We start from the raw sequence: 24,885 nt of genomic DNA, 5'->3' as shown, positions 1-24,885 counted from the left end.
ACTCTGTGTCTCAATTGCAGTTGTATTTCAAGTTCAAGATTGACAGTTTTCAAGTTTGTTTGTGTGTTTGCTGCTGAATCACTGCCTCGCCCATGGCTTGCCGGTCACAAAAGAACACAGGGGTGGGATTGCACGGCTCGATTCAAGCAATATATTTCTAGATGCCCAATCATCAAGATCCCTAGCCAAGAGCGGCTATTCTTGTGTTTTCTGGACAGTCTATTAAGATACTATTAATGAATTTCGATTATAAATAAGGTATTAAAAAGGCTTAGATAAAGGGGTAGCACTAAAAAATTATACACAATCAAGAGAGGGGCAACTCCTAGTCTTAAGAGGGTTTGTCCTATGTAGAGTTAGGTAAAAGTATTTCAATTTATGTACCACTGGAAGTAAGTGGGGGACCTGGTCACCTCTCGACTATGATATTGGACGTCATCACAGTTGTAAGTAATTGGGCAATCAAAGTTGTAAGTAGCATCAGATGATGACGATCCTCGGTTGAAATCCGTTGGAATAATGTAGATTTTGTGTATATGTCATTTTCTCTTTCTCTTGGGGGGATTGGAGTGTGTGTGTGTGTGGTGGTGGTGGTGGGATGGGGGGTGGGGGGGGGGGGGGGTTTGGTTTACTTGGGGAAAAAATTTTATCAAGCCCTGTTGGTGCACAGTGAATAAGAGTATATATCGCTCCAATGTTCCTAACCCCTTTTCTTTTTTCAGTGGAGAATTATCATCAATAAAAACCTTCTTGCAAAAAAATAGGGCATGAAATTAATCAACAAAACCATTGACGATCTCCACTTTCAATCTTCAAGCAAAACGAGAGCATAACAACTTTCCAATGACTAGACCCTCCATTGATGTATAAAACTTCAACGTGTTCCTTATAACAGCATGCACAAGGACCACTAAAAACATTTCGATGAGTGTTTCAGAAAATATTCAAAATGAAGTAGGATTGAATACCTGTTCTCCTCAACCTCTAAAAGCTTCTGAAGTTCATGCCCTATTATGGAGTTGAATTCATCTTCCAAGGGAGGATATCTTAGAACCTACATTTGCCAAAAACTGTTAGAAACATAACACAATGCCAACTACACTCAGCATCAATTTCCTACTAATATTATGTGGACGATTGGACCACTTACGCGAATATTTCGTGCATTCTTGCAGAACAATTTGATGGCTGACTTTGTGATTGATTGCGGATCCCTTCCGATTCTTTTCAAAATATTCTTTACTCTTGCTTCTAGGGCAGTAACATGCAATTCTGCCTTCTCCTGGTATATCTTCTGTAACGTAACATAATACCTGCCATGTGTCCATGATTAGCCCCATTTACTGAAAATTTCTCTTGTGTATGTTTGCTTGTCTACTCCTTGTTAGAGTTACACAAAGCACCAATTGTTTAACTTACTCCGTTGTTGATGTCATGTCAGGAATAGTTCCATCAAGGGGAGCATCGCCTTCCCCTTCATTAGAGATGAATTCCTGAAGTAGGTAACCGAATTAGTAGGCACTTAATTTCAGAAAACGATCTCTCTTGGTTGGCTGGTTGGGCAACATCACCTTCAAAGCAGCTACCATCACCCAAAAATCTGGTGAGCTTGAATTTACTTCTACTGCACTATCATCTAAAACTCTCTGAAGTTCAGAGCCTGCAAAATTATCCCGACTCAACAATGAACCTTGAGGAGAGTGGCTATACTCATCATATTGAAGTGCTCATACAAATTAACAAGCTTGGAGTGCCAAATAAATATCACACCCAAGTACAATTCCTCTTCAAAATGCAAACTTGCAGCCATCAAGTTTCTTACACGTTCCTAGACAAATAAATGCTGAACAAGAACCTCTTCAATGCCCAACCTCTTTTAGCAAGTGCAGCTAACTGCAGGCCCCCTATTTGATATGGCATAAAGCAAGGGAATTAGATTACATGCTCTTACCTATTGTGGGCGGAGACCAAACTCTATATGCTGATGAGATGGCCTCTTTGTAATTATCCTCATCTTCCCCATGCTTCTTCGAAGCAAGTGATACCTAAATGAGAAATATATTAAACCAGACATGCCTCGGATGAATTTGAGAAGATAGCTATAACCACAACCACTTTCACCTTAAACTCTGCTTTTTCCTTGCTTGTATAAGGCAAAGAACCAGCATGAGTCTTACGCCAATCTTCAGTTGCCTTGATCAAAAGAACTGCAAAAGGAATGTGTTTGTGGATCACAGGATCGTCAATTTCTGCATCAAGCTCGTCAGCAAACCTATCAACCCACAAAGAATTCCATTAATTAATTAACATCTTACTTGAAGGAAGAGTCTTATGCTAATCATTTTTAGCACCAATAAGCTGAGTCAGATAATTTAAACAAACTTGGGAGTCAGAATGTGCTTATTTTCCAGCAGACCTCTTTTACTCTCAGCAATTGATCAACAGATCCTTGCCTACCACTTAAAAAATGGAATGTTGAACTGGTCAATTGTCTAGGTGACAAATTGCATTATTCTCTCGCAAAATGGAGTTCATGATGTGCATCATGGAGCATATATATATACCTAGATGAATCCAGGATAAGCCCAGATTCACCCTTAAAGGAAAGTGCAAGGTATAGACCCATGGTAGTCACCCAAAAGACAATATAACCATCAGCTCCATCATGCATAGTATTGACTAAATACCACAACATCCCCACTAACGTTGTCAGTGCCCAATAGTGGGCGTAGAACTAGGTACTAACATATGCTCTCAAACACACAACACACAACACACACCACACGCACGTACACATGAGCATACATCAACACAAAGTTCAGCGTACTGAGTTTCTGTCATGACGTCAGAGATCAAGGGCAGACTCAGCCATAATGAAGCCTAGCACTAAAAGAAGCATTAAATCGAAAAAATTAGCTCAAAAATGAGGTAGCTGATAGGGCATACGCACCACAATAGATAGAAATAATTTGCACAATATCAACTGGTCGTAACTCGGACGAAAACTTCACAATGTGAACTCTGCATGTCCGCTATACGACTAAAAAATATAACTAGATGAATCTAGGATAAGCCCAGATTCACCCTTAAAGGAAAGTGCAAGGTATAGACCCATGGTAGTCACCCACAAAACAATATAACCATCAGCTCCATCATGCATAGTATTGACTAAATACCACGACATCCCCACTAACGTCATCAGTGCCCAATAGTGGGTGTAGAACTAGGTACTAACATATGCTCCCAAACACACAGCACACACCACACGCACGCACACATGAAAATACATCAACACAAAGTTTAGCGTACTCATGACTCCGGAGATCAAGGGCAGACTCAGCCATATTGAACCCTAGCACTAAAAGAAGCATTAAGCTATTTGAACATTTTGGGTCTCCAAGTGGGACCAGGGGAATTTTCAGAACATAAAACTCTAAAGGGACCCTAAACAGAACAATTTCTGACGAGTTCAACCACTCTGCATAAGGTTTTCCATGCCTAGTCATTGAGACAAAACAGCACTATTCAGCCTTTCCCCAAGTTGTATACAGACAGAACGGTCAATCTTGAAATCAGAGTGGAAAGTAGTGACAGACTAAAAAAATTCTGCAAATAAAACAAAGAGTCAAAGACTGCTAGAGATGGCGCTTCCAAGTTTCAACGGCCTACCCAGGCATTAGAAATCAAGCTTCCCATTTTGAGGTTGATGACACATAAATGAATCTACTGAACCCTGGATATGACAAAAACCCAACCTTAAAACATGGATTCTATCAGAAAACTCCATCTTTGCAACAAGATTGATAAAGTTTCAAAAATTCAATAGCCTCCTTAAACCCTACAAATCAAACTTTTGATTCTGAGGTTCTGACCATGGGCATGACAAAAAACACCTATGCAGCTCAAAAGGTTATTAAAGTCATACATGAGCGTTCCCATGCAGCTCCTATGAATTTAATAACCATTGCCACTGTAGCCCTAAGCACGCATAACACATACTTGTGAACTACGCCCATACGTGTAATGTGCATCCTTAGTCACACCATTTGAAACGGGCTTGGCACTAACAAGACTATAAATCATCAGCTACACAACAGAACGGAAACTTTCATACTTTCACTTCAAAAGTAGTCAAGACACGAAGCAGTGGAGTTCCACCTCCAGATGTACCGGCCCTAGAGTCTGGCACCCCCTTCGGTACTTCTTTTTGTATTAATAAAAACAGAGTACAACTGCCAAGAGGTTGCTCTGCTTTAAGTGACCACACAATTGATCTACAAAGCCAACCCCCAAGGCACATATTTAAAGGTCCTAGCAAAGAGCTATGAGGCGCCAAAAGCTAGGCGCCCCAAAAGATCACTTACAACTAAAAATAATCGTGCCAAAAAGCTCTCCAACATGGGCATCCAAAAGCTGCTACCACATGGCCTGCAAATTGCAGTGCAAAATCCAGCAGTGTACAGATGTGCCACGTCAGCATCTTTTACATTCTCCCTTTTTAGCCATCTCCGCCGATGGGTTGTAGCACCACATCATCAATTTCGTGGCATACCCCCCCCCCCCCCCCCCCCCCCCCCCCCCCCTTTTAAAAGAAGAGTAATCTCCTTGATCACGCCTGCAAAACAGACAGCAAATAGTAAATAGCTCGATAGACATTGACTCTATGCTTACATGCATTTGACCACTTCAAACCATGCACTGGCACATAGGTACAAGCCAATGAACAATCAAATCACGTTCATATCCCATCAAGATCTTAGACATGAATCGTGATCATTATGACTTATTTAGCCATCACATCTAGACCGCATTGATCATTTACAGATGTCTTGATGAACTAAATCTCGTCACTCTCGAATTCACAACGCAAAGTCAAAATGTTGCAATCATTTCATTAACACATACTCAGAAAAAACAAGCGAGTACATGTTTCATTCACTTCTTGAGGAGCTCCAACCACAAGCCCATAACTTATGGCAATTGTTGATGTGCATACCGTAAAGCCACTCGACAGAGTAGTAGCACCCAGTCAGCACCCCCAAAATTTCAGAGAGAAGTTGGTTGACTCTATTCTCCTGTAGATAATCTATATACCTAGATGAATCCAGGATAAGCCCAGATTCACCCTTGAAGGAAAGTGCAAGGTATAGACCCATGGTAGTCACCCACAAGAGAATATTGAAAGCGCGAAGCAGAAGGAACCGGTAGGTGCGCATGGCAATGTAGTGCAGGATTAGGGTAAGAAACAGGAGGCGGAGTGCATCAGAGAGGAAGCGCTAGGGATCGAAGCAGGAAGAGAGAGAGAGAGAGAGAGAGAGAGCTCGTACGATTTGGGAAAAACTTACATTAGTGAGTTTGTGGGTTTTCCCGCTTTTATTATAAGTGACTTTAAAAATGGTCCAGGTTCAATGTGACATTGAACCTGGACAAAGTATAAAATGTACATTGAAGTACAACATGGGGGTCATTTAGGGCCTTTAACCCAACAACCTCCCACTTAAAGGCATAAATGACACCTTTAAGTTAACCAACTCCCACCAACTGTATGCAATGCTCATGTTGAGCCTTAGCAAGACTCTTGGTGAGAACATCAGTAGGGTTATCCTTTGTATGGATCTTAGTCAAGGTGATTAGACCATCTTCCAATACCTGACATATGAAGTGGTACCGCGCATCTATGTGTTTGGTACGCGCATGAAACATGGCATTTTTGGCTAAGTAGACAACACTCTGGCTATCACAACCCAACATGGGTGTATGAGCAGGCATGCCAAGTTCTTTTGCAAGTCTATCCAACCAAATGGCCTCCTTTGAAGCCTGTGTGGCTGAAATATATTCAGCCTCAGTAGTACTCAATGCCACAATTTTCTGCAACCTAGAATACCAAGAGACTGCACCACCAGCAATAGCAAATACATATCCACTGGTAGATTTCCTGGTATCCATGTCACCTGCTATGTCTACATCACAATATCCCTGCAACTCTAAGTCACTGTTGCCATAGCAAATACACTTTGATTGTGTACCTTTCAAATATCTCAGAATACATTTGACAGCTTACCAATGCGTCCATAGCATACATAAGAGAACCACAAGTTGATGCATAAGGGGTTCCCTTCATTGCTTTCAATGCCACTTCATCCTTTGGGCAATCTGCCTTGCTAAGCTTAGTGTATGGAGGTAAAGGTACTCCAAGAGGCTTAGCATTAGCCATATTAAATCTGTCAAGTACTTTTGCAATGTACCTTTCTTGAGATAAAAACAATACTTTCCGCTTTCTCGCTCTTTTAATACGCATGCTCAAAATATGCTCTGCATCACCCAAATCCTTCATAGCAAATGCTGAATTTAGCTTACGTTTCAGAGCATCAAGACTAGTCTTATGTTTCTCGGCAAGCAGCATGTCATCAACATAGAGAACAAGTATGATGGGACTACCATCTTCATCCCTTTTCGTATACAAACAATGATCTGCATGGCTACGTTTAAAGCTTGAGACAGCATAAAAGTGTCAAACTTCTTATACCACTGTCGTGATGATTGTCTCAAACCATACAGAGCCCTTTTCAGTTTGTATACAAGTCCTCACGCGTAGGAACTACAAAACCTTCAGGTTGTTTCATGTATATGTCCTCTTCAATGTCACCAAGCAAAAAAGTTGTCTTTACATCCATTTGATTCAATTCCAAATCACGCACCGCAACGAGAGCAAAAAGGACATGTAAAGTCCTAAGCTTTACAACAGGGGAAAAGATTTCTTGAAAATCAATTCCTTCTTTCAGTGCATATCCTTCTGCAACCAATTTTGCCTTGTACTTGGGTTTTTCATCCACAATCTTAATATTGTACACCCATTTGTTAGGAAGAGCCTTTCTCCCTTTAGACAATGGCACAAGATCCCAAGTATCATTTGCATACAAGGATTTCGTTTCCTCTTGCATTGCAAGCTCCCACTTACTGCTTGACTCACATGATTTGGCCTCTTTATATGTAAGAGGTTCACCCTCCTCTGTCAACATTACATGATCCAAAGAGGGGTTAAATCTCTATGGTTAAATCCTACCTCTTCTGGCTCAAGGTTAACCGGTTGATTATAAATTTCAGCTTGCGGTAATGCATCATGAGGCTCTTTTTCAACATCAATGGGTGGCACGGAAAGCTGAAATCTGACTGTTTTCTTGTCAGCATCAGATTTTGTAGCATTCTTAAGCAATTTTGCCTCATTGAACACTACATCTTGGCTGTGTATTACCTTTCTAAATTGTGGTAACCACACTCTATATCCCATTTCACCTTCTTCCCCATAACCTAGGAAGACTCCTTTAATGGACTTCATATCAAGCTTTATTCTCAAGTCATTTCGTACATGAACGAAACCTTCGCAGCCAAATACTCTCAAATGATCATAAGAGGCAAGTTTGCCAGACCAAACCTCCTCTGGAAAGTCATTTTTTAGCGTACTATTAGGAGAGCGATTGCAAATATGAACTGCAGTTTTCAATGCCTCCCCCCAAAACTCTTGGGAAAGATAGTGGTGGACAACATGCAACGCACTCTCTCGCATAAAGTACAATTATACCTCTCAGCCACACTATTAGAAGACGGATTCTAAGGGACTGTCAACTCCCTTTTAATCCCATATTCATCACAAAAACGTTGAAATTCAACAGATACATACTCTCCTCCATTATCAGATCTGAGACATTTAATCGTAGCCCTCTTTTGAGTAGTAACAAAAGGATAAAACTTCTTAAAAGCATTGAAAGTCTCACTCTTACTTTTCAACAAATGCACTCATCCTTTCCTAGTACAGTCATCAATGAATGTAACAAAATACAATGCACCACCAAAAGACTTAACAAGCATAGTGCATACATCGGAGTGAATAAGATCAAGAGGATTAGCTTTGCGAGAGACACCAAAGTAATAAGAAGATTTCTTTTGCTTTCCATAAAGACAATCATTACAAAAATCCAAGTTTTTGCCTTTTACATCAACCCTCTTCAAAGAGGAAAGCACATCAATACCCTTTTGGCTCATATGGCCAAGTCTCTTATGCCACAATTCCGTGTGTGAAGCAACTTTAGCAAAAGCAAGAAACTTGCCAGGCAAAGCTTTGCATCATAAATAATACAAAGTACCTCTTTTAGACCCTTTTGCAACAAGCATAGAGCCCTTAAGCAACTTCAATGAACCCCCAGCAAAAATGGTTGTATAACCATGTGCATCCAATTTGCCAACGGATAGAAAACTTTTCTTAATGCCTGGTACAAACCTGACATCATTCATCACAAGCTCTTGATCATTGTTAAGAGACAAACGTATAGTACCCATTCCCTCAATATTGCAAGCAAAATTATCACCAAGGTATACCTTGCCATAATTGCCTGCAACATATGTAGCAAAACACTCCAAAGATGGAGTCACATGGAATGAAGCACCAGAATCCACTATCCAAGACTGGGATAGGCCATCATTAGCACTAAGCAATGCATCAATGACATCTTTCTTCGAGATAAGCATGTCTTCAACATTAGCCATCACCAAATCTGAGGGGCATGAAGCAACAACCAAAATTTCATCAACGTCTAACAACTCCTCAATGACCGCACTAGAGTATACATTTGCATTCTCAGCATCCCTAGAGGAATCGCCTGCTGATTTTTCCCCTTTCTTCTCATCTTTCTTCTTCTTATCTTGCGTTTCCTTCTTCCTTTCCTGCTCTTTCTTGAAATACCTGCAATCAGGTTACTTGTGACCCTTTCTGCCACATTGATAAAGAGTGACATCCTTATCCTTTCTCTTTCTCTTACTTCTATTTTGAGTCTCGTTGCCCGCATCACGCTTTTGATTTCTACCTCTTGTATTGTAGGCAGAACTGTCACCTTTCCCACTAGACTTGCGTCTAGTCACTTGGTTGAGAATAGACCCTCTCACACCGTTTTACGTGAGGGTGGGACTGTTGCTCAAGGAGACAACCAAGGTTTCACAAGTATCTGGCAATGTCATAAGCAAGAAAATAGCTTTCAGCTTATCATCGAATTGTTGAAGCCCACTGTCCTACAACTGACTCAACACACTTGTAAAAGCACTCAAATGCTCAGAAGCTGACTTCAAGTCATCAAGCTGCATATTCACCAACTTTCGTATCAAATGCACCTGGTTCACAGGCGTGGTGTTTTCATAATTGGACTTTAGCTTTTGCCATATAGCATAAGCAGAATCCAAATGCTTAATGTTCGTCAAAATGTCATCATTGATAGCCATTTTGATGTAAGCCATAGCCTTCTTATTTAACCTGGCCCACTCTTCATCAGACAAACCTGGTGGCTTATTCTGTTCCAATACATCTTCACAATCCTTTAAGAAAAGGATACCTTGCATGCTTTCTTGCCAAAGATCGAAGCCTTGACCATCGAACCATTTGATTTCCATCAAACTTTTAGTGTCAGATACGGAAGAGGAAGAAGCCATCTTAATTCAACCACAAGTGTGTATACAAGAGAGATACAATAGGCTGAAAATTTCAGCAAATAGGAGCAACCACAAGACTTTGCATACGATAGACCACAATTTCTTTACATGAAACTGTTCAAATCTGAAATTTCAGCTGAAATGTGCAATTTCAAGCACATGTACTCAGCTTTTCACTCAATTTGTCGCAACAAACATTAATACATGTGATCCCACAACTTTGGTACACCTGCGTATTGCTGTTTTGACCTGTTATAACCTGTAAATCACCTGTTTTGACCTAAAAACAACTTGTTTTGGTAGTTTTGATGACCTTTTCGACCCCGAAAGCAAGGGGCTTTGCGATGGAAGCGAAATTGATCGTCGGAGAGCAATTTTAACTCGTTGTCTAGCAGACTGCGCAAGGCTGTTTTGAAACCCTAGGACTCTGATACCAGTTGAAAGCGCGAAGCAGAAGGTACCGGTAGGTGCGCGTCGCGATGTAGTGCAAGATTGGGGTAAGAAGCAGGAGGCGGAGTGCAGCAAAGAGGAAGCGCTAAGGATCGAAGCAGGAAGAAAGAGAGCTCGTACGATTTGGGAAAAACTCACATTAGTGAGTTTGTGGGTTTTCCACTTTTATTATAAGTGACTTTATAAATGGTCCAAGTTCCCAAATACTCACATTAGTGAGTTTGTGGGTTTTTTCACTTTTATTATAAGTGACTTTAAAAATGGTCCAAGTTCACATTGAACCTGGACAAATGTGAACCTGGACAAAGTATAAAATGCATATTAAAGTACAACATGGGGGTCATTTAGGACCTTTAACCCAACAAATATAACCATCAGCTCCATCATGCATAGTATTGACTAAATACCACGACATCCCCACTAACGTCGTCTCCTGTAGATAATCTATAACAGAGGAGTGGAGTGGCTCCCCTCTTGTGTAGCATGCACCGCAGCAGATTCAATCTGTTGATTCGGCGTCCACTCTTGGAATAGTTGGAACTAAACCGAAAGCCTCAAAGTAAAGCTCTAGTCTCTAAGGAGTATCTGCCACTTCGTCCTTCTTAATCCACTTTGCATCAAGAGCTTAATAATCCCTAAACTTGACCAAACACTTGCGGGCTAGCTAGCCCTTCACTTTCCTTTCCTTGTGTGCTAGGTAGGACTTGCTCAAGTAAAAGAATTTCCTTTGTTTTTTCTACCTCTTGTTGTTCCTTAGGTTCCCTGTCCTATGGTACTACTCCCTCGAAAGGTCTTAATTTCAACAAACTCACATATAATGCATTGTGAATCTTCCAAGTATCCGGCAACTCTAGTCGAAAGGATACATCATTGATCTTTTTAAAAATCTTGAAGGGCTGATAGCATCTCATACGTACCTTTGGAAAAAGCTTCTCCTTACCCCTTTATTTTCCTAAGGCATGCCTTCTCAAACCTAAGAAGCACCCAATCCCCTTCCTTCAACTCGAAGTCGCAGCAATACTTGTCTGCTGCCTTCTTGTGCCGTTCTTGAGACTTCTACAAAGCCTCCTTAACCTTCGCACAAGCAGTCCCTAGATCCTGAACAAAGTCATCTACCTTGGTGCACAAAATGGGAGGAACCTTTTTGCCACCCTTCAACCTCGATAATCACAAATGGTGCCTTCCCCATCGAAGTGTGAACATTGTTGTTGTATGCAAACTCCATCAAGGGTAAATACCGCTCCCACTAAGACTTATGTTCAAAGATGTAACACTTTAACAAGTGACAAGTCCAAAACCATTGCATTGGGTATCTCTGATAGCCCGACGATGAGAATCTGAGCGCAATGCCCACATTTTTGCACGCTGCTCTCCAAAACAAACTTGTGCACTAGAGATCTTTATCCAAAACAATAGATATAGGTATCCCATGCAACGGAAAGATGTTTGAGACAAACAACTTTGCCAAATGGTCAGCCTTCACTATATTCTTCATTGGTACAAAATGATATACCTAGATGAATCCAGGATAAGCCCGGATTCACCCTTAAAGAAAAGTGCAAGGTATAGACCCATGGTAGTCACCCACAAGACAGTATAACCACACTATGTTCTTCACTGGTACAAAATGAGCATGTTTACAGAATCTATCCACTATAGTCCATATGACATCATGCCCGCTCTCTAAGTCTTGGGAAGATCAAAAACATAATCCATTGCAATACTCTCCAAAGGGCGATCTTGAATCGATAAAGGTTTGAGGAATCTTGTCACTTTGTGCTGGTCATACTTCACTTTCTAACATACCATACAAGTTACACACAAATGGAACTATGCCAAATGTTGGCCAATCTCATATGCTTCTCAAAACTCTCGTTCTAGGACAACAAACTCTGATGATCTGTGTACACTGTAAAATCTGGACCTAGTAAGTAATGCCTCCACTGAGTCAAAGCATGTATCACTACTAAGAGCTCCTTCTTGTAGATCAGTGCAAACCTCTCTACCTTAGACAACATCTTGCTACCGCTCCTAGATTGCTTCCACAAGCATCATAGTAGCCCTCAAAATACTTTTGCAGACCTGGTAGCTTCAACATTGGACCTACCCTCAATGTGTTTCAATCTCTCAAAAGTTGTAATCTATGAAAGTCCCCAAGTGAAAGAAACCCTTTATTGAGTTAGGGTACGCAATGGCGAAGCAATCTCCGCAAAATATCAAATGAACTGTCCATAGTAACACCGTAGTCCAAGAGAGCACATTACATCACGTACATTCTAAAGAGTTTGCCAATCTCGAATTGCAACTACCTTGGCTGGATCCATACTAACACCCTCTGCCAAGACAATGTGTCCAAGAAAGTGCATCTCTTGAAAGCAAGAACTCACGTTTTGTGCCATTTATAACCAATCTTCGCTTCCTTGACACTTGAAACACTTCCAGTAATGCTCCCTATATTCGGTCTTGGAAAGAGAGAAAACAATGATGTCATCAAAGAAAGTTCCCACAAACTAGCGATGCTCTCTAAAGATCCGATCCATCATCCTGTTGAATGTTGCAGGAGCATTCGTGAGTCCAAAGGGCATCATTATATACTCATACAATCCAAAGGACGTCCTAAACGCAAATGAGGAGAAATCCTCATTTGAAGATAGCTACTTCTAAGTTTTAAGATCAATTGTGCTAAAACAAGTAGAACCTTGTAATTTGTCAAGTATATCATTAATCCTAGCTATTAGAAACCTATTCCCAGCTTGGCACTGACAAGACGGTAAATTCTCCACAGAAACAAAACAAAAACTTCCATACTTACACTTCAAAACTCATAGTAGTCAAGATACGAAGCGGCAGAGTTCCACTTCGAGATGCACTGGTCCCAAAGTTTGGTGCCCCTTTCAGTACTTTCTTTTGTATTGATAAGAACATAGTACAGCTACAAAGAGGTTGCTCTACTTTGAGTGACCACGCAACTGATCTGCAAGGCCAACCCCCAAGGCGCATATTTGAAGGTCCCCGTGAAAAGCTATGAGACCCAAAAGATAGGCACCCCAAAAGCTCACTTACAACTAAAAATAGTCACCCTCAAGAGGTCTCCAAAATCTCCATCCAAAAGCGATTGCCACATGGCCCATAAATTACAGCGCACAATCCGGCCTACGGATGGACGGCCACCTCAGCAATGTACGAATGTGCCACATCAGCATTTTTTATGTTCTTGTTACAAGCTTGGACACTCCATGTGAGAGATCAATAGCAAAACACAAACAAAATCTGCAAATAATTGAACTTGAATAGAGAGAAAGAGAGAAGAGAAGAATCGACACGGCACAGCGGAGTTCCGAACCAAGACACTTACAAGGGATGCCCAAAAGCAGAGCCCCAAAAGCATACACTCCAAAGCACAAATTCCCAAAAGCTCTGACCCAAAAGCCTTGCACAAAAACTGTCAACTCAGCCAGCGCAAATCGCGAAAATCCATACAACAGTGCCACATAGCAGCTCAGCACGATATACGGACTTCAGCCTCAGAGTTCAAGCTTTAGGCCCCTCTGCCGGTAGCTTCATAGGTTGGGTATAGTTAGGTTTTTTGAAAAACAACGTCTTCTATTTAGGCCCCTCGGCCAAACTTTTTGGGTTCTTCTGGGTTCAGTTTCTCTCGTCTCTCGGCCATTTCTTTCTAGTTGGGCACACCATGTCATCACTGTGCCATTCCCCCCTCTTGAAAGAATTGTAATCGCCCTTGATTACACCTGCAAAACAGCCAAAGGACAGAAACTTTCTTCAATAGAGACTGACCCCATCGAAACCCTCGGATGCACTATCATCTAATTCTTTTACTTCTTCGAAATCCTTTGATGAACTTTCATCCAGTTCCTTTGGTTCTTTCTCTTCTCTAAAGACTCTTGCTCTGTTGAGGTGGACACTGGCTTGTCCGTGGGATAGGTCAATGAGCCGGCATGCATACCAAAGCCTTGCTTTGCATGTCCCATAAGTCTCTGAATAGAGTCAAACTTCAGTTGCAGACAATACCACCGAATCTCTTTTAGCAATCCACAGCAAACCGCTCAATCTACTCCTTCAAAGTCACCCTCCGAAACCAGGACACTGACAGATAGGTATCCTGAAACCTCTGGCAGTAGTCATCCAAAGTGCCTTTCTTAGTCATTCTCAGATGATGCCAAGCCATGATGACATCTTCATATTCTTCCTTTATCCAGGAAAACGTGAAAATTCTCTTGAATTTTACCAACTTCTGAGTTGCTTCTCTGCGCAACAACACAGTAGATCACCATGTCTATGCATTTCCTTAGATGCCGCCCTTCACACCTTGGAGCGTTACGAGACAAGACCTCCCAAGAAGGCGACGTCAAACTGCTATATGAATTCAAGGGCGCGATGGGTCTACTGATAGCTTGAAAACGTGTCAAACTTGACTGCTTGACCCTCATCCTTGAACTCCTTGGTCTTCTTGTTCTTTTGCTAAGCTCTCAGGAGAGGATGAAGTCTCCTCAGCTGAACTGCTAGATGGCTCCCTATGCCTTCTAGACTTTTTCAAAAATCTCCTTTTCTTGCTTTTTCTCCACTTTCTCCACTTTTTCTCATCCTCTTTAGAACTAGAGGACGATCAATGGTCAGAACTCTCTGAAGACGAAGAAAAATCTGGGTAATCCTCAAAACGAACACGCTTCTTGAATCTAGTTACCACCTTGAAAGTCGACTTCTCGCCCAAATAGCGAGAGAAATCCACTGATTTCATCTTCCAAGAGTGCTTTAAGCCTTTCACTAACTGGTTCATCATGCCTTGTTGAAGGGATAACACAATGGATTCCAAGGCAAAGTGAAAGGGGGGTCGGTCAAAGAAAAATTCAGCAAAGAGGTCCTTTGCAAAAGCGACTCCTAAAGCTTCCCAGGGTCAAGAAATGAAGAGAAGACTACAGAGGCTCAACCGAGTCTTCCGAACGACAAGCCAAAAGAAAGAAAAGTTAAGGGAAGAGTTGCAAAACAGTTATTTGGTGAAGTTCAAAAACTATCCACCTATAGATGCAAAGTGGATGGAAGAAAGTGAATTGTTAGAGTCATGAAATGTATTGCAACCTTATCTTGAAGCTTTTGGTTTACAACCCATGTATTCTCCAACTCAGATTACTTCAATGGAGCAAAGGTCAAAGGGCTTGACACGTGCTCAAAAGAGGGGTGATCATAGAGCTAGCACTTCACATGTACATAAGGATTGACAAAAGTATGAAGGTCTAATAAAGTCATTTGTACACGTGATTGGCAGTCTTTCTTGCTGATACATGCGATGATAAAAGAGTGCTTACCACACTAAATCATCTATGGGATGTATATATGGCATGCAATCAAGGACGTTTGCGATTTTAAGAAGGGGATATGTCACGAGAGTGTGACAACCATTATCTATATTTGCCGGTTTCTTTCCCTTGATTTTTATTTAATTTTTCGGACCCTCTTGTTAAAATCACAAATGCTCGGACATTGCGGGGCTAGTGTGAAACAACCGTTGGCCGAGAGTTTCACCCACAGGAGTCAAGGCTAGGGAACCACGAGATGGTTGGGCGGATCGGCACTGGAATCCGAATAGTAAAGAAGTTAATAGGCTCAGTTAAAGTCATTTAGGCCCAGCGGCAGGACTTTATAAGTTGGTGGGTACTAGGAATTAAACCAAAAGGAGCAAACTGGACACATGGCAGTAGGAGAGCAACTTGCAAGTCAACACATGGTCCAAAGTATCTCATCCCAAGAGAGGGCAACCAAAATGGAGGCTGGGGCTGATTTTTTATCATGAGTGACTGCAGTGTGTCTGTGAGTAGTGGGTGCAGGTGATCACAGCTTTAATGGAAAGCTTGCCTTCTCCCTTGTGTCATGCAGCGCGATGATTTGCTATAGCGCATCTCTCACTCCCCTTTGCACATATGGTAATGCCCCACTAGATGACCATGTACAATTCTGGGGGTTTAATCCGTGTTTGCCAAGGCAAGAGCCTTCTGTACAAGAACCAGATTAGCTAATTGCTAATCCCCTTCAAGTACGCACAATTCCATCGCAAAGGAATGCAAAAATGGATAGTTTTCTCGCGTGAAAACTCGTCCAATTCACAAGGGAACTGTCCCATTGCGTGCGGGAGTACCTAAGAAATGCATAGACGTGTTTTCTCCGCTCAAAATGATGCGAAACAGAAAATTACAGCCTGCTGTGTCTTTTTGCAGGTTTAGGGTTTCGCACCTAAACTTCAAGGTAATACCAGGGGAGCCTCAGGAAAGCCTTTGGTGCTTGTACAGGACACCTTAGAGAGATTTCCGGTCAGGAATCTCGTCTAATTCAAAGGGCGAGTGACCCTACAAGTGCAGGAGCTCGAGAGCTACCCAAAGTAGTGATCGGCACGCGAATCGGATCGCAAAACAGAGAATTACAGCTTGCTGTAATTTTTTGCAGGTTTAGGGTTTTGGCCAGTTTTGATGCCTCCAAGTCCTAGGAGCTTCGACGAAGCGAGGGAATCATTGAACAAGTGTTTTGGTGCAAATTGGAGGCCAAAAATAGAGATTGCAGCGTGCTATAATCTCTTGCCAGGTTTTGTAAAGTGCTCTAAAATGCGTGGAAAGTCACTGTTTACTTGGGATTTTGTCCGTGGAGACTGCTATTGTGGTTATGCTGCCAAAATCGGCTTTAGAGTACGCGAATTTCAGCCCGATAAAAGTGGGACAACTTATAGAAGTTTACAGGTTTTTCTCAAGTGTAATAAGAATAAAGAAATACCGAAAGAAGCGCCTGTCTTTGGGGCCAATAGGGTGTCGCTGTCTGCTTGGAAGCACTCTAGCTCCCAAGCCATGTTTTGTTTGAAGTGTTATACCGCCCTATGGACCGGTTACACACTCCCTCTCTCAGAAAGTATTGCAAGGCTAAGTGAGGGAAAAAGGGTTCCCTCACCAATTTTATAGATCAGGTGGTCGATTTGTAAGAGGCCTCCAGCGGTGTCATAATCCAAGTTAGGTAAGCAGTCTAGGTAGCGGCAAGAGATCCTACAGGTCAGCTAAGCAATCCACGAGAAGGGGCACATATCTGTATTGCAAAATGGTAGGAGTGTTCAATATTTAGCAGAGATATCAAAGGACCTACATAGATTCCCAAGCGGCGAGAAGCGAGTCCACCATCGTTTCGGAGCAGGGAGGGAATAAATCTGCAAGAAATATCTCAAGAAGGGCGCATTATACTCATCAAGCAATACACACTTATTGATTGAGGTAGATAACAACAAGAGCTGGTGGGGAAACCATAGACGAAAATCCAAGGCAAGGAGTTTAGAGTTACTAGATTACTAGGCAAAGGAGCATGTGGAAGAAGGGGGAGAGGAAGTGGGGAATGGGAGAGAGATCAAAAGGAGTTTGAGAGAGAAAAACACAGCAAGAGGCGGAAAAAAATTTGTTTATTGTAATCAGGCCAAGCTAGTAGAGTATTTATGTGTGTGCGAGTGTGACGTGTGTGTGTGTGTGTGTGTGTGTGTGTGTGTGTGTGTGTGTGTGTGTGTGTGTGTGTGTGTGTGAGAGAGAGAGAGAGAGAGAGAGAGAGAGAGAACATTGTAGAACCCAAAGAAGACCAAAGAAAGATGTGCGCATGGCATGACACTACAACTTCTGAAACGAATTTAATGCGCCTCACACACGACCACGGAGCTCTTCAAATGAATGTTGAACATTGTAATGGAGTAATATTTCAGCTCTTTATTTTATGTCTTACTTACATTTTGAAAGCATTAAACTACATGCGATGTTCAATTCTTTCTACAACTCGTGTCTTCTAAGCACCTCATATATACGTTCATAATAGTTTGAACTTTACTAAGAGGGGATAAAACACTCACAAAACTACAAAAGCACGAGACACAAGAACACAAAAAATAATAATAAAATCTTTTTGAAAGAAACTAAATCGTTTTATTTCCAACAAAACTAGATAAAACAAACCATTATTCACTTAAAAATGTTTTTAAAAAACGCATAAGCAAAATAAGTTGAAGGAGCTTGCATGACTTCACCTTGAAACAAGTACTCAACTTTAAACTTAGGAGGATAAGACATCTCAAAGACTTAATCCTAGAAATCAGACTCCACACGACAACTTCTAAAGGAACAAATTCTTAAATCCTAATGTAAGCTAAAAACTAGAAATGAATACTACTACGAACCTAGGAAGAAGAGGCTGAAAATAACCAAAGATGTCACAAAGTGATGACGTGACATGGCCAATTGGAAGAGAAATGGCCAAGTGGACGAGAGACTCCAAATGGACCAACTTAAAGAACTTATGGAGCAACGGCCAAGAGACCTAAAACCCTAAACACCAAAAGCTTGCCATCTGAAAGAGATTTCTGTAAATCGCGATGACATGGTGACGTGGCGGTTGGCATGGCAGGATTGTACGGATTTTCCGGATTTTGCGTTGCTGTGCTGACGTGGCAAGCTGTCCAGATTTCCATAAATTGCGCTGGGCAGATTTTACGCTAGCTTTTGGAGACCAGAACTTTTGGGGTTCAGTGATTTTGACTTGCTTGCTTTTGGGGCTCTGCTTTTGGGCATCCCTTGTAAGAATAAAAGAGCCCCTGGGACCTCACTTTGCAGAGCATCTGGACGCAGAGTCTGAGAGCAGAGGACCCTCGGGAGTTGTACCTTGTTGTGATCAATAAATAAAGAAATACCGAAAGGGACGCTAATCTTTGGGGCCAATGCTTCTGGGTGCGGAACTCCGCCTCTCTCTCTCTCTCTCTCTCTCTCTCTCTCTCTCTCTCTCTCTCTCTCTCTCTCAAAGTTCAGGGATTTTTAAGTTTCTGTTCGTGTGTTTCTATTCGTGTGTTGCTACTGATTTCTCGCTTGGAGTGTCCAAGCCTGTTACAAAAGAAGTACAAAGTTCAAAACTTGACAATATGCGACCTCAACTTCGTTGCTTGTCCAAACAGGAAGAATAAGATTATCATGGATAGCTTGGATTTCATGTGTGTAGAAAGAATAACATGGGTATTAAAGCAGTTTCCTGCTCTCTTCACATGACACGGCGATATGTAGGAAACCACTAGAATTTATGGTCTAGCGCGAGAGGTCTGCTTGCTTTCCATATAAGGTGGTGAGGGATCTTCTAGTGGGAGATAGGACATGGGGGGCACACGCAAGCTGGTGCATGGCACTTAAAGCTGGCTAGGGCATGCTAGCATCCTAATGCATAGCCAGGATTGGCATCATAAGATGTCAATGTCATCTACAATCCTGGTGAATCTCTTTCTTCCTTTGTCTACGTCTACATTCTTACTTTTTAACCATAAAACATAAAAGTTCAAGGCTGACTTTTCTACTAGCAATGTCTTATACATATCCTTCTCAAACTTTTATGCAAACCCTTTTGAAATAAGAGACTTGACTCTGAATTTAAGGTCCTCCAAATTCAACCTCGTATACAGTGTTGTAAAGTCAAAAGTTTGGAGACATAAAGGAGAAGATTTCTCCTTAATGCTTCTTGCAGAGTTCAAAAACTTCATAAAAGGGATTACACCTATTGAATCATTTCAAATCCAACTTGAATCTGCTTCCTTTAGAAGATTTTTTTGAAGTTCATTTACGCTAGGTAAAATGGCTTTGAAACAATAACTAAGCCATTTGGAAACGTATGTTCGAGAGGTGTTACAAGAAGCAACTATAAATCTAGGTTTTATAGGATTTTGTGGACCTTCCAAACGATATACAAAAATGGTAATTTACGATGGTACTTGAAACCAAAAGACTTACAAAACCTCTTGCATCAAGAGATTACAACCATTGTAAGCACCAACAAGCATTCTAAATAGAACTTTTTGCACATTTCAATGAAGTTATTAGAGCACTTATCTACGTAAGAGATTACACAATCACGATGAAATTTCCTAAGAGCATGACGATCAAAGAAGATAAGTTCCTTCCTAAAGAAACATTTCTAGAGCAAGATGCTAATAATTTCAAGGAAGCTTTCTTGAGGACTACCGAAACCGGTCTGTAGCCTTACTAAAGGGCGGTAAACTTTAGCTTTCACCCGTAAATAAACCGCCTTTCCTTGTACTTTATGACACAAATTAACTCTACAAATAGACCTGTAACCCGAATTCACCACTTCAAAACAGTTCACGACTTGGTAGCTAGAGTGCTCCCGAGCAGACAAAGACACCCTGTTGGTCCCAAAGGTTGGCGCCCCTTTCAGTATTTCTTTAATCTTATTACACTTGAGAAAACCTGTAAACTTCTACAAGCTATCCCACTTTTATCGGGCAGAAATTCCCCTACTCTAACCCAAACTCAGTAGTATAACCGCACTAGAAGTCTCCACGTACAAAAAGCCCAAGTAACAAAAGCCCAAGTAGACGGTGATTTTCCATGCACCTTGCGAGAAATTACAGCATGCTAATTTCTCTACTTTTGGCCTCTAATTTGCACCAAAACATTTGTTCAGTGATTCCCTAGCTTCCCCGAAGCTCGGGGACCTGTAGGCATCAAAACTGACCAAAACCCGAAACCTGCAAAAAATTACAGCAAGCTGTAATTCTCTATTTTCCGCTCCAATTCACATGTCAATCACTCCTGTGGGTAGCCCTCGGGCTCCCGCACCTATAGGGTTACTTGCCCTTCGATTTAGACGATATTTCTCAAGAGAAATCTCTCTTAATCGTCATGTTAGAGAGTGGACCTGCTTTGAATCAATGATTAGCTGATTAGTACTTGTGCTTGTCACACTCTCGTGACAACTACAAACTTCCAATGCGTAAGGACACCTTGAACTCCTAAAGACTCCTCAAACTTTACTATGAAACTAGAAATTCCTTTCTCTATGGCTCTGAGAAGGCAAGAGTCATCCGAGGAAGGGAGACTATACTTAGTACCCCTAGAGGAAAGGTCCTTCAAGGGATCAGAAGGAGAAGAATAGAACAATCGGCAATAACTACATGACTCAAAGCTCCATTCACGTAAGAAGAAAAGGAAGCTTTGCTATAAGGACAATCGATACCTGAGAATGCTAGCCTTACTTACTTTTTAAGATTACATCCGATGTTACATCGGATGTCACTACAGTTAAAAGCTTTTGGCCCTAAGCTTTTCACATATTTGAAAGCTACGACGGGATGGTTCCATATCTTTCTCACAGAAGGAGGGAGAGCATCCAAAGCTTGAGATCTCAAAATAGAGCTTAATCCAATCTTGTCTAAGTCAGGGGAGGTAAAGATAGTTATGAACAAATCTTTCTTTCCAACCAAGAGATTCTTCACACTAAGACACTTGGACTTAAAAAATTTACCTAATAGTACTCGAAGTTGAGTACTATGAGACTTTCTTAACTCCAAATCTTCATGAGAGTAGTTCTCAAGGATATACAAGAGCTTAAATAGGATCCTTATATTATATCTCTCAAAAACTTTATAAGAAAAAGAACCCAACTCCATGACTCTAGGTAGGTAAATCACTCTCCATTTGTAAGCCATGTATGCAAAAACTCTATTGTTAGAAGGGCCATATCTCTCAATCCTACAGTTAAAGCCTTAGGGAAACCTTGTACTCCATAACAAATAGTGTTGTGAAAGACAATTAGATTGATTTGAGGGATAGAAGGTGGATCTGAACAAGAACCTTTTGGAATCCAAGCTCATAGCCTAGCCACACATTGTGGGACAGTGTTTCTGCTAAGACTAGATCAAAGTACAATGAGTCTCTTCTCCTTTAACGTGCCCATAGTCAAGGGGAATGAGTATGAAATAAAGGTGGGGTGATTAAGTTCTCATAAGGCAAAAGTGAAATTTGCACAAAACTGCTACTGTGGTTCAAATAGAAATAGACATTGCTAAGCTTGAAGTTGGTAAGAATAATAACACTAGGCTACAGGTAGAAACTGCTAGGCTATGAAGCTGGTAAGAATAGTAACACTAGGCTCTGCAAATTATAGGACCAGACACGAGAAAAAGCAATAGTAAAAACAAGCACATTGTTGGATGAAGCACCCTGAAAACAAGTAATCCCTGCCCTGTGTCACCATCTTTAATGTGGTGAAGGATAACAGCCAGACAACTTCTAATGAGCAGTCATCTTTTTGATCGAGTAACTTTTGAAGAGTATGCGAAGCTGAAACATTTAACAGGTTTTGTAACTGAAGATTCAAAGGAAATGCTACACACCTCTTAAGCTCGGCCCATGGCTTTTGCAAGCGTAAATCATTGATGGCATTGTCTGGCTTTGATTCAATTACACAATGTTCCTGAGTTTATTGGAGCAGTGAAGTCACAACTCAGTTGAGCGCATCAGAAAAGAAAACTTAGAACATTAATTTGAATACTATGTATGGCAAGGCTAATATATAAGAAGCTTTCAGATTGTCACTGATTTGCTTTCATTAAAGTGAGTGGAAAAAATCTATTCATACCCCTTCAGTGTTTCTGTATTTTAAGAGATACCATAATGCCAATTTTCACGAATTTTGATAAACAAAATCAATGCTCCGGTGCTAGGGTAATCAGAGCAATTCCACCCCACACCATCAAAGTGCACGGGCCTCAAAGAAAAAACTTAAGGTAGCAGTCACATGCATATTTAGAAACGCCTTACCTTCACACATATGCGAATGAGTCCTGTCAAGCCATATGATCGAGCTATCAAAAGCATCACATTTCTTTTCCTACAAATTGAATCCAGTGCCAACAAGGATTGCTCTTTCATCTGTTGCAACAAATAATGGAATAGTCCATCAACCAAGAGACACAAAAAACACCCTGGGACAATTAAGTTTCCACAATACCTGAGTTGCTATTATAAGTGTGAACTGGAAGAAAAACTCAGGGTTCGAATTCAGTAGAGCTTCTGGTGATTCCTCTACAAATTTAGCCTCAACTGTATCATTTAGTTCTTGCAGGAAAGCACATACAGTCTTGGCTTTAGGAAGACCAATGCTTTCCCAGTCCACTGTAGAAAATGCCTTTCATTAGAGCACTTGGAAACAAGATGTACAAAAAAAATGGGAAAAGAAGACAGAGAGAGGAAGAGAAACACAGGAAGAAAGTTGGCAATGCCTAGTGAGGGCGAGAAGACGAGGGGAGGAGAGATTTTTAACGTCATAGGTACAATCCACAGAGAGAGAGAGAGAGAGAGAGAGAGAGAGAGAGAGCTTGCCAAAAAAATTATTTCCCAAATCTCTTGTTTCAACTTTGGAGTCATCGACTATTGTGCAGCTTCCAATGCCCCCCAGCACAAGGTTCTTCAGAGCTTCAGCTCCTGTTGGTCCACAATTAAGTAGGCAGACATTTGCTTGTTCTAGTGCCAACTGGCCTTGATCACCCCAAATTCTGTAATCAGAAGTATCAAATGTAAAGCAGTATGATGTTGAATGCTCGAGAAGACAGACTTTAAAACCACTATAATGTTGCTGCTGAGCAAGTTCCCTGCTGCAGATATAAGGTCCCAATATGCTACTTGACAAAATGATGCATCTACTAAACAAGCCGCCTGCTGAGGTCCTACATAATATCATCCCTGAGGGCTAAATCCAAAAAAATGTAACCAGCCTCCCATGAAGCACCTCGGAATCTCAGATGAGCAACAGAAATTACAAGCACCATACATATCCTCGAAATCACAATTGCCTCTTGCAAAGAAAATTGCAGCCAGACATTGCAATAAAACCCCCTTGAAAAGTAGCACAATCAGCTCTGGATGCTGCGGCATGACCGTGATCGGACCAGACGAGGAGAGGAAAGACCATCCCCGAGCAGTACTAGAGTGAAGGACCAAAATCTGTGTTAGGTGCAATGGAAGTGATTGATGGTGATAGCTCAGGATGAGTGCTCGGTACATACACAAGGTTCTTTTTACTTCATGAGAGAGATGTTGTAATATGCAATGGAAGTGATTTATGGTGAATGCTCGAGATGAGTTTCTCAATGCGTACTGTCACAAACTGCTGACGGTTAAAGCCCTGAAGAAGGGAGTCAAGTTGCAGAGTCGGCCGAGGGGCCTAAACCCTAAGAAGAGCAAGTAACAAAAGAAGTCCTACCAACTTATGGGGGCCCCGTCCGATGGGGCCCCAAGTGATATAAAGATTAAAATAAAGCAAGACCCGCAGCTGATGACGTGGCAGTTTCCGAAAATTGTGCTCACATGATGACGTGGCAGGCTGTACGGATTTCCGCATTTTGCGCTGGCTAATGACATGGCAGCTATACGGATTTTCGTAAATTACGCTGGCAGCTTTTGGCATTGCTTTTTGGACTAGAAGCATTTGAGTTTGAAGGTTTTTCATGTAAGTGCTTTTCAGGCCAAGGGCCATTAAATATGAGGTTAAGGCTCAGTCTCTGGCATGCTTCCTAGAGAAGGTGCAGAGTCTAGAGTACCAGCTTGGACTGTGTTGATGCAATATAAAGAAATACCGAAGGGGCGCCAAGGTTTGGGGCCAATACTCTTTGGGGTGAAATTCCGCCACTCCGTGTCGCATGTCATCTCTCTCTTTCAATTCAGTTGTTATTGAAGTGCTAAAAGTTTGTTCAATCTATTCTTTTCTATTGGCACGTGGTGCCCGCCTCGTGACAATGGTATCAGAGCATCAGGCGTGTGCTTTTCTGAAAGCATACCGGTCCCACCAAAGAGCAGACAGAGCAAGATCGCATTTCCAAAGTTCATTGGAAATTTTAGCTTCGTGCTCCAATCCCGACTTACTAGCGACTCCCACCCTTACTTCATCACGCATCGAGCGCGCTCCCGTCTTCACCGCTCATGTCTTACAGGGCATAAGCCATTAAGATCACTTGCAAGAGAAGGATCCAAGATTTCTTTCGAGCTGTTGTTTTTCTCAGAGACAGTACCATGCAGATGTCTATAGCTACCAAGCCGCACACTTCCAAGGACTTGGCAAGCTTTCAAGAAAAAAAAAATTGCCCGAAGTTATATGGTTTCTGAC

At 41.5% G+C, this 24,885-nt stretch overlaps 1 protein-coding gene across 6 annotated transcripts in view; it reads right to left on the bottom strand.

The window, feature by feature from the left end:
• LOC147429388 (NEDD8-activating enzyme E1 regulatory subunit AXR1-like) overlaps nt 1–24,885 on the bottom strand; it is a 139,513-nt gene that overhangs the window by 83,855 nt on the left and 30,773 nt on the right. For all 6 annotated transcript variants that reach the window (XM_086495608.1, XM_086495609.1, XM_086495606.1 and 3 more), the window contains exons 2-11: nt 23,106–23,278; nt 22,735–22,898; nt 22,545–22,655; nt 22,118–22,197; nt 2,122–2,272; nt 1,952–2,045; nt 1,572–1,660; nt 1,420–1,493; nt 1,151–1,313; nt 969–1,054 (exon numbers count right to left, since the gene is read on the bottom strand). In XM_086495608.1, coding sequence (XP_086351734.1) covers nt 969–1,054; nt 1,151–1,313; nt 1,420–1,493; nt 1,572–1,660; nt 1,952–2,045; nt 2,122–2,272; nt 22,118–22,197; nt 22,545–22,655; nt 22,735–22,898; nt 23,106–23,278 — 1,185 coding nt within the window. The remainder of the gene's footprint in view (nt 1–968; nt 1,055–1,150; nt 1,314–1,419; nt 1,494–1,571; nt 1,661–1,951; nt 2,046–2,121; nt 2,273–22,117; nt 22,198–22,544; nt 22,656–22,734; nt 22,899–23,105; nt 23,279–24,885) is intronic.

This window comes from Adiantum capillus-veneris, chromosome 22, assembly GCF_014529385.1.
Source record: "Adiantum capillus-veneris isolate H3 chromosome 22, ASM1452938v2, whole genome shotgun sequence".
Taxonomy (NCBI): domain Eukaryota; kingdom Viridiplantae; phylum Streptophyta; class Polypodiopsida; order Polypodiales; family Pteridaceae; genus Adiantum; species Adiantum capillus-veneris.
The sequence above is the reverse complement of the archived record's forward strand: the minus strand, read 5'-3'. Positions and strand labels throughout refer to the sequence as shown.